Here is a 10,546-nt window from a genome sequence, read left to right as displayed (position 1 = left end):
TTGGTGCGTGAAAAGGCCTCGGGGCGCTACTACGCCATGAAGATCCTGCGCAAGGAGGTCATCATCGCCAAGGTCTGGGCTGAAAAACGGGGATTTCGGGCAAAAACGGGGCCTGGGGGGGAAATGGGGATTTTTGGAGTCGGATCCGGGCGCTTTGGGGGCAGAAATCAGCGTTTGGGGGGTGGGAAAGGGGAATTTATGGGGAAATAAAGGGCGGTTTGGGGGAGGGCATGGTGGTCGGGGTTTGGGGGGAAAATGGGGGTTTGGGGGAAAAATGGGGGTTTTGGGGAAAAATGGGGGTTTGGGGGAAAAATGGGGGTTTTGGGGGAAAAATGGGGGTTTGGGGAGGTCATCGTGGTCAGGGTTTGGGGGGAAAAATGGGGGTTTGGAGGTAAAAATGGGGATTTGGGGGGAAAAAATGGGGGTTTTGGGGAGGTCATCATTGTCGAGGTTTGGGGCAAAAAAATGGGGGTTTGGGGGAAAAAATGGGGGTTTTGGGGAGGTAAAAATGGGGATTTTGGGAGGTAAAAATGGGGGTTTTGGGGGAAAATGGGGGTTTTGGGGAGGTAAAAATGGGGGTTTTTGGGGAAAAAATGGGGGTTTTGGGGGGAAAAATTGGGTGTTTTGGGGAAAAATGGGGTTTTGGGAGGTAAAAATGGGGTTTGGGGGAAAAATGGGGGTTTTGGGGAGGTTGCCAAGGTGAAATTCAGGGCAAAAAATGGGGGTTTGGAGGAAAAAAAGGGGATTTTGGGGAAGAAAAAGGGGATTTTGGGGAAGAGAAAGGGATTTTGGGAAGAAAAAGGGGATTTTGGGGAAGAAAAAGGGGATTTTGGGAAGAAGAAGGGGATTTTGGGGAAGAAAAAGGGGATTTTGGGGTGTGATTTGGGGCAGTTTGGGGAGGAGGGGAGAAGGGCATTTCTGGGGCGCTTTGGGATGAAAAACGGGATTTTGTGGGACGTTCAGAGGTGAAAAAAATGACGTTTTTGGGATATTCTGGGGCGAAACCCAGCATTTTTGGGACTCTTTGGAACGGAAAGGGGCGGTTTTGGGGTATTCTGGGGTGAGAAATGGCGTTTTTGGGTGAGTTTGGGCGGCACCTGAGCGTTTGCCCCCTCCACAGGACGAGGTGGCGCACACGGTGACCGAGAGCCGCGTCCTGCAGAGCAGCCGCCACCCCTTCCTGACCGTGCGTGGGGCCTGGAACCCCGGGCCAAAATACGGGAATTCTGGGACAAAATCCTGAAATTCTGGGACAAAATCCTGAAATTCTGGGAACCCCGGGCCAAAATCCGGGAATTACGGGAATCCCTGCCCAAAATCCTGAAATTCTGGGAGTTCCTGGCCAACATCCTGAAATCCTGGACAAAATCCTGAAATTCTGGAGTTCCTGACCAAAATCCTGAAATCCTGGGACAAAATCTCCACATTCCGGGAATTCCTGGCCAAAATCCCCAAATTCTGGGCCAAAATCCTGGAATTCCGGGAATCCCTGCCCAAAATCCCAAATTCTGGGCCAAAATCCTGAAATTCTGGGAGTTCCTGACTAAAATCCTGAATTTCTGGGAGTTCCTCCCCAAAATCCTGAAATTCTGGGAATTCCGGGCCAAAATTGCCAGATTCTGGAATCCCTGACCCAAATCCTGAATTTCTGGGAATTCCTGCCCAAAATCTCCAAATTCTGGGAGTTCCTGGCCAAAATCCGGAATCCCGGGAATTCCTCCCCAAAATAACCAAATTCTGGGAATCCCGGGCCAAAATAACGAAATTCTGGGAATTCCTGCCCAACATCCTGAAAGTCCAGGAATTCCTGCCCAAAATAACGAAATTCTGGACCAAAATCCCCAAATTCTGGGAGTTCCTGCCCAAAACCCTGAAATTACAGGAATTCCTTGCCAAAATTCCCAGATTCTGGGAATCCCTGCCCCAAATCCTGAATTTCTGGGAATTCCTGCCCAAAATAACCAAATTCTGGGAGTTCCTGCCCAAAATCCTGAAATTCTGGGAGTTCCTGCCCAAAATAACCAAATTCTGGGAATTCCTCCCCAAAATCCTGAAATTCTGGGAATTCCGGGCCAAAATTGCCAGATTCTGGGAATTCCTGCCCAAAATCCTGAAATTCCAGGAGTCCCTGCCCAAAATCCTGAAATTCCGGGAATTCCTCCCAAAATCCTGAATTTATGGGAATTCCTGCCCGACATCCTAAAAGTCCGGGAATTCCTGCCCAAAATAATGAAATTCCGGGTCAAAATCCTGAAATTCTGGAATTCCTGCCCAAAATCCTGAAATTACGGGAATTAAATCCCCAATTTCCAGGAATATTCCCCAAAATCCCAAATTTCTGGGAATTCCTGCCCAAAATCCTGAAATTCCACGACTTAAATCCAGAATTTCCAGGAATATTCCCCAAAATCCTGAAATTCCGTGAATTCCTGGCCAAAATCCCCAAATTCCGGGAATTCCTGGCCAAAATCCTGAAATTCTGGGAATTAAATCCCAAATTTCTGGGAATTAAATCCCCAATTTCCAGCAACTAAATCCCGAATTTCCAGCAATTCCCTCCCCCAAAATCCCCGAATTTCCAGGAATTCAATCCCGAATTTCCAGCAATTCCCTCCCCAAATCCCCCAATTTCCAGAATTCCTCCCAAACCCCCGAATTTTGGGGATTTTTCCCAAATTCCCGTTGTTTTTCCCCAGGCTCTCAAATACGCCTTCCAGACCAGCGACCGCCTGTGCTTTGTCATGGAATACGCCAATGGCGGCGAGGTGCCGGCTCTGCCCCCAAACTCGGCCTTTTTTACCCCAAAATTTCAGTTTTCCCTGGGGCTGGGGGGTTTATCCGTCCTATCCCCATTTTCCCCGAGTTTTTCCCCAATTTTTTCCCGTTTTTCCCCAATTTCTCCCCATTTTCCCTCACTTTTTTTCCCCAATTTTACCCCCAAATTTCCCCCCACCCATTTTCCCAGGTATTTTCCCTCAATTTTTCCCCAATTCCCCCCCAAATTTCCCCCAATTTTTCCCCATTTTCTCCCCAATTTTCCCTATTTTCCCCAATTCTTCCCCCAATTTTCCCTCCAATTTCCCCACCGATATTTCCCCAATTTCCCCGTTTTTCCCCCAAATTTTCCCCAAATTTTCTCCCCCAATTTTCATTTTATTTCACCCAATTTTACCCCCCAATTTTCATTTTATTCCCCCGATATTTTCCCAATTCCCCGTTTTTTCCCCCAATTTTCTCCCTCAATTTCCGTTTTATTTGCCCCCAATTTTCCCCAATTTCCCCCAATTTTCTCCCCCAATTTTCATTTTATTTGCCCCAACTTTCCCCAATTTCACCCCAATTTCCCCTCTCCATTTCCATTCTATTCCCCTGATTTTTCCCAATTTCCCTGGTTTTTCCCCCCTATTTCCCCCCCAATTTTTCCCCCAATATTTTCCCCATTTTCCCCCTCAATTTCCCTTTTATTTCCCCCTGAATTTCCCTTCTATTCCCCCGATTTTTCCTGATTTCCCTGGTTTTTCCCCCCCATTTCCCCCCCAATTTTCCCCCAATATTTTCCCCCATTCCCCCCTCAATTTCCCTTTTATTTCCCCCATTTCTCCCCTGAATTTCCCTTCTCTTCCCCCGATTTTTCCCGATTTCCCCCCTTAATTTCCGTTTTATTTCCCCCCTGAGTTTCCCTTCTCTTCCCCCCCGATTTTTCCCAATTTCCCTCTTTTCCCCCCAAATCTCCAGCTGTTTTTCCACCTGTCCCGGGAGCGGGTGTTCCCCGAGCCCCGCGCTCGCTTCTACGGCGCCGAGATCGTCTCGGCCCTGGAGTACCTGCACTCGCGGGACGTCGTCTATCGCGACATCAAGGTCCTGATCTGGGATCCGGGCCCGATTCCTGCGGGTTTGGGGAAATTCTGGGGGTTTGGGGGCGTCCTGGGGGAGCTGGGGCGGAATTCCTGGGGTTTGGAGCCAGTTCCTGGGGTTTTGGGCTGAATTTCCGGATTTTGGGGCTGATTTTGGGCTTGAATTCCTGGGATTTTGGGGCTGATTTTGTGGGGTTTTGGGCTGAATTCCTGGGATTTGGAGCCGGTTCCTGGGTTTTGGGCTGAATTTCCAGCATTTTGGGGCTGATTTTGGGGCTGAATTCCTGGGGTTTGGAGCCAATTCCTGGGTTTTGGGCTGAATTTGTGAGGTTTTGGGGCGGAATTCCTGGGTTTGGAGCGGTTCCTGGGATTTTGGGCTGAATTTCCAGCATTTTGGGGCTGAATTCTGGGGTTTTGGGCTGAATTCCTGGGATTTTGGGGCTGAATTCCCGGGGTTTGGAGCCAATTCCTGGGGTTTTGGGCTGAATTCCTGGGATTTTGGGGCTGATTTTGGGCTTGAATTCCTGGGATTTGGGGCTGATTTTGTGGGGGTTTGGGCTGAATTTCTGGATTTTGGGGCGGAATTCCCGGGGTTTGGAGCCGGTTCCTGGGTTTTGGGCTGAATTTCCGGCATTTGGGGGCTGAATTCCTGGATTTTGGGGCTGAATTCCTGGGGTTTGGAGCCAGTTCCTGGGGTTTTGGGCTGAATTTGTGAGGTTTTGGGGCTGATTTCGTGGGGTTTGGAGCCAATTCCTGGGGTTTTGGGCTGAATTTCCGGCATTTTGGGGCTGATTTTGTGGGGGTTTGGGCTGAATTTCTGGGATTTTGGGGCTGATTTTGTGGGATTTGGGGTGGATTTTGTGGGTTTTGGGCTGAATTTCCGGCATTTTGGGGCTGAATTCCCGGGGTTTGGAGCCGGTTCCTGGGGTTTTGGGCTGAATTTCTGGGATTTTGGGGCTGAATTCCTGGGGTTTGGAGCCGGTTCCTGGGGTTTTGGGCTGAATTTCCAGCATTTTGGGGCTGATTTTGTGAGGTTTTGGGGCTGATTTTGGGGTTGAATTCCAGGATTTTGGGGCTGATTTCATGGGATTTTACACTAAATTTCCAGGATTTTGGGGCTGATTTTGGGCCGATTCTTGGGAATTTGGATATTCCAGGGATTTTGGGGCTGATTTTTTGGGACAAATTCCTCAGATTTTGGGGCTGATTTTGGGGCCCATTCAGGAATTTTAGGCTGATTTCGTGGGATTTGGGGTCAATTTGGGGTCAATTCCCAGGATTTTGGGGTTGGTTTCCCAAGATTTTGGGGCTGACTTTGTGGGATTTTAGGCTGATTTCCTGAGGATTTGGGGCTCAATTCCTGGGATTTTGGGGCTGAATTCCTGGATTTTGGGGCTGATTTTGTGGGATTTTGGTACAAATTCCTGAATTCCCAGCTGGAGAATCTGATGCTGGACAAGGACGGGCACATCAAGATCACGGATTTTGGGCTCTGCAAGGAGGGGGTGACGGACGGCACACCATGAGAACCTTCTGCGGCACCCCCGAGTACCTGGCGCCCGAGGTGAGGCTGGGAATTCCCAAAAATTCCCCCAAAAAATCCCAAAATTCCCCCAAAAATCCAAAATCCCTGAAAATTCCCCAAGATTCCAGAGAATTCCCCGAAAACCCCAAATTTCCCCAAATCCTGAGGGGCTTCCTCATTACTTTTCCCCCTTTAGGTCCTGGCAGGTCACACCCATGACTTTGTCCCTGCAGGTCCTGGCAGGTGACGCCATTTGCTCTCCTCACTGGTCCTGGCAGGTCACACCCCTCACCTTTACCCCTTTAGGTCCTGGCAGGTCACACCCGTCACCTTTACCCCCTCAGGTCCTGGCAGGTGACCCTGTGCCCTCTATCCCCTGCAGGTCCTGGAAGATGACACCCCATGACTTTACCCCCTCAGGTCCTGCAGGTGACCCTGTTCCCTCTCCCCTCAGGTCCTGGCAGGTCACACCCATGACTTTGTCCCTGCAGGTCCTGCAGGTGACCCCGTTCGCTCTCCCCACAGGTCCTGGCAGGTGACCCCCACACCTTTACCCCCTCAGGTCCTGGCAGGTGACCCCGTTCCCTCTCTCCCCTTCAGGTCCTGGCAGGTCACACCCATGACTTTGTCCCCTGTCCCTGGCAGGTGACCCCTTTCGCTCTCCCCACAGGTCCTGGCAGGTCACACCCATGACTTTACCCCCACAGGTCCTGGCAGGTGACCCCGTTCGCTCTCCCCTCAGGTCCTGGCAGGTGACCCCCACACCTTTACCCCCTCAGGTCCTGCAGGTGACCCCATTCCCCCTCTCCCCACAGGTCCTGGAAGATGACACCCCATGACTTTACCCTCACAGGTCCTGGCAGGTGACCCCCACACCTTTACCCCCTCAGGTCCTGCAGGTGACCCCATTCCCCCTCTCCCCACAGGTCCTGGAAGATGACACCCCATGACTTTGTCCCTTTAGGTCCTGGCAGGTGACCCCCACACCTTTACCCCCTCAGGTCCTGCAGGTGACCCCGTTCCCTCTCTCCCCTCAGGTCCTGGCAGGTCCCAGCCCTCACCTTTACCCCCTCAGGTCCTGGCAGGTGACCCCGTTCCCCCTCTCCCCACAGGTCCTGGAAGATGACACCCCATGACTTTACCCCCTCAGGTCCTGCAGGTGACCCCGTTCCCTCTCTCCCCTCAGGTCCTGGAAGACAACGACTACGGCCGCGCCGTGGACTGGTGGGGGCTGGGGGTGGTGATGTACGAGATGCTCTGCGGGCGCCTCCCCTTCTACAACCAGGACCACGAGCGCCTCTTCGAGCTGATCCTGCTGGAGGAGCTGCGCTTCCCCAGGAGCCTGGGCCCCGAGAGCCGCTCCCTGCTGGCCGGGCTGCTCAAAAAGGATCCTAAACAGAGGTGAGACACACCTGGGTACACCTGAGATACACCTGGGCACACCTGGGCACACCTGGGGTACAGCTGGGATACACCTGGGGTACCCACACACACCTGGGGTACCCACACACACCTGGCACATTGAGGTCCTGCAGTCCCTGGGCCCCGAGAGCCGCTCCCTGCTGGCCGGGCTGCTCAAAAAGGACCCCAAACAGAGGTGAGACACACCTGGGTGCACCTGGGTACACCTGAGATACACCTGGGTACACCTGGGTACACCTGAGATACACCTGAGATACACCTGGGTACACCTGAGATACACCTGAGATACACCTGTGGTACCCACACACACCTGGAGTGCCCACACACACGGGTACCTGCGCTTCCCCAGGAGCCTGGGCCCCGAGAGCCGCTCCCTGCTGGCCGGGCTGCTCAAAAAGGATCCTAAACAGAGGTGAGACACACCTGGGATACACCTGGGTACACCTGGGGTACAGCTGGGATACACCTGGGATACACCTGGGGTACCCACACACACCTGGCACATTGAGGTCCTGCAGTCCCTGGGCCCCGAGAGCCGCTCCCTGCTGGCCGGGCTGCTCAAAAAGGACCCCAAACAGAGGTGAGACACACCTGGGTACACCTGGGATACACCTGAGATACACCTGGGGTACCCACACACACCTGGGGTACCCACACACACCTGGCTCATTGAGGTCCTGCAGTCCCTGGGCCCCGAGAGCCGCTCCCTGCTGGCCGGGCTGCTCAAAAAGGATCCCAAACAGAGGTGAGACACACCTGGGCACACCTGAGATACACCTGGGATACACCTGGGTACACCTGGGATACACCTGGGTACACCTGGGTACACCTGGGATACACCTGGGCACACCTGGATACACCTGAGATGCACCTGGGGTACACCTGGGTACACCTGGGCCCACCTGTTCTCACCTGTGCCCACCTGTGCCCACCTGTGCCCTCACCCATTGTCACCTGTGCTCACCTGTTCTCACCTGTTCTCACCTGTGCCCACCTGTGCCCTCACCTGTCCCCACCTGTGCAGGCTGGGCGGGGGCCCGGGCGACGCCCGCGAGGTGATGGAGCATCGCTTCTTCGCGGGCATCGATTGGCTGGACGTGGTGCAGAGGAAGGTGAGGCCCCGCCCCCGGCCCCGCCCCGCCCGGGCGTGACCCCGGCCCTCACCTGGCGCGAGGCCCCGCCCCCCCCAGCTGGTGCCGCCCTTCCGGCCGCAGGTGACGTCAGAGGTGGACACCAGGTACTTCGACGAGGAGTTCACGGCGCAGAGCATCACGGTCACGCCCCCCGAGAGATGTGAGTGCACCTGTACCTTACCTGTGTCCTTACCTGTGCTCACCTGTACCTTACCTGTGTCCTTACCTGTGTCCTCACCTGTCCCTGACCCCCCCTTTCCATCACGGTCACGCCCCCCGAGAGATGTGAGTGCACCTGGGCTCACCTGGGCTCACCTGGGCCTTACCTGGGCTGTCACTGACCCCTCACCTGTCACTGACCCCCCCCTGTCCATCACGGTCACGCCCCCCGAGAGATGTGAGTGCACCTGGGCTCACCTGGGCCTTACCTGTACCTTACCTGTCCTTACCTGTGTCCTTACCTGTCCTTACCTGTCCCTGTCCATCACGGTCACGCCCCCCAAGAGATGTGAGTGCACCTGGGCTCACCTGGGCTTTACCTGTACCTTACCTGTGTCCCTACCTGTGCTCACCTGTACCTTACCTGGGCTGTCACTGACCCCTCACCTGTCACTGACCTCCCCCTTTCCATCCCGGTCACGCCCCCCGAGAGATGTGAGTGCACCTGTACCTTACCTGGGCTTTACCTGTACCTTACCTGTCCTTACCTGTCCCTGTCCATCCCGGTCACGCCCCCCGAGAGATGTGAGTGCACCTGTACCTTACCTGTGTCCTTACCTGTGCTCACCTGTACCTTACCTGTCCTTACCTGTCCCCGTCCATCACGGTCACGCCCCCCGAGAGATGTGAGTGCACCTGGGCTCACCTGGGCTCACCTGTGTCCTCACCTGTGTCCTCACCTGTACCTTACCTGTGTTTACCTGTCCTGTCATGTCTTCCCTCACCTGTCCCTGTCCCTCACCTGTCCCCGCCTGTCCCCAGGTGAGCTCCTGGACTCTCCGGAGAGCGATCACCGGACGCATTTCCCGCAGTTCTCCTACTCGGCCAGCATCCGCGAGTGACACCTGCGACACACCTGGGGACACACCTGGGGACACCTGGGGACACACCTGGGGACACCTGGGACACACCTGGGGACACACCCGGGACACACCTGGGACACACCTGGGGACACCTGGGGACACCTGGGGACACCTGGGACACACCTGGGACACACCTGGGACACCTGGGACACACCTGGGACACACCTGGGACACACCTGGGGACACCTGGGACACACCTGGGACACACCTGGGGACACACCTGGGGACACCTGGGGACACACCTGGGACACACCTGGGACACACCTGGGGACACCTGGGGACACCTGGGGACACACCTGGGACACCTGGGACACACCTGGGACACACCTGGGGACACCTGGGACACACCTGGGGACACCTGGGGACACCTGGGACACACCTGGGACACCTGGGGACACCTGGGACACACCTGGGGACACACCTGGGACACACCTGGGACACACCTGGGGACACCTGGGACACCTGGGGACACACCTGGGGACACCTGGGCAAACCCACCTGGGCACACCTGGACTCACCTGTGCGCCTTCCCCCACTGTCCGCCAGCTGCTCTGGCTCCTCCCCCAGGTGCTCTGGCCCCTCCCCTGTGTCATATGGTCCCGCCCCCAGGCTCTATGGCCCCACCCCCAGGTGCTCTGGCTCCTCCCCCAGGTGTTCTGGCCCCGCCCCCTCCCCCAGGTGTTTTTGGGGGATTTTGGTGCCGTTTTTGGACGTTTTTTGAAAAAACCTCGACGTGGCCTTGACGCCCCCGGAGCTCCCAGTTCAAACCAGTTCAAACCGGTTCAAACCAGTTCAAACCAGTATCCAATCCCTGCTCATCCCAGTATCCCATCCCAGTCCCTCCCAGTCCCTCCCAGTTCATCCCAGTTTATCCCAGTCCAGTTCAATCCCAGTTTGTCCCAGTTCAAACCGGTCCCTCCCATTTTGTCCCAGTCCCTCCCAGTCCCTCCCAGTTCCCCCCAGTCCCTCCCAGTTCCGGGGCCCCTCCCCCACCAGCGTTGCCTCTGAGCCCCTCCCCCCCCTCATTTTGGGGCTGGGGGAGGGGCAGAAATTGCGATTTTTGTTGTTGTTTTTGTGGTTTTGGTTTTTTCTCTGGAATTGCCCAAATCTGGCGGAATTCACGGGAAAACCGCGGGAGGGGGGAGGGGCGGGAGGATGGGGGAGGGGCAGGGGTGGGGGGGGGGGAGGAGCAGCGAAAAAAATGAAATAAAATTTGAAATTTTTTTGTTCTTTTTCGCTTTTTTTTTTTTAAGTTTTGACACCCTCCAAATCTGTGACGCCCCTAAATGTTCCCAAAAATCCCCAAAATAAAAAAAACCCCAGATTTTTGCCATCCCCCCAATGTCCCCAAATGTCCCCAAAATCTTCAAATTTTTGTCACCCCTCCCCGCAAAATATCCCCAAAAATCCTCCAAAAAATCCCAAAAAATAAAAAAAAATCCCCCAAAATTCCAAAAATCCCCAAAATTTTTTCAGTCTTGCCCCGCAGTGCCCCTAAATCCCTCCAAGGTTTTCACTCCCGTGGCTCAA

The 10,546-nt window shown here is 54.7% G+C and overlaps 1 protein-coding gene across 1 annotated transcript; it reads left to right on the top strand.

The window, feature by feature from the left end:
• The first annotated feature begins 7 nt into the window (after positions 1-7).
• LOC143693258 (RAC-beta serine/threonine-protein kinase-like) lies at positions 8-9,100 on the top strand. Its single transcript, XM_077173255.1, is given in 10 exon segments — positions 8-72; positions 1,121-1,186; positions 2,697-2,765; positions 3,736-3,858; positions 5,291-5,369; positions 5,372-5,418; positions 6,566-6,780; positions 7,826-7,913; positions 7,992-8,094; positions 8,916-9,100. Coding segments are annotated over 10 exon segments (906 nt in total). The 5' UTR covers positions 8-36; the 3' UTR covers positions 8,996-9,100.
• The last annotated feature ends 1,446 nt before the right edge of the window (positions 9,101-10,546 follow it).

The sequence above is a fragment of the Agelaius phoeniceus genome, unplaced genomic scaffold (assembly GCF_051311805.1).
Source record: "Agelaius phoeniceus isolate bAgePho1 unplaced genomic scaffold, bAgePho1.hap1 Scaffold_479, whole genome shotgun sequence".
In the NCBI taxonomy this organism is placed as follows: domain Eukaryota; kingdom Metazoa; phylum Chordata; class Aves; order Passeriformes; family Icteridae; genus Agelaius; species Agelaius phoeniceus.
This window is presented reverse-complemented; position numbering and strand designations above follow the sequence as displayed.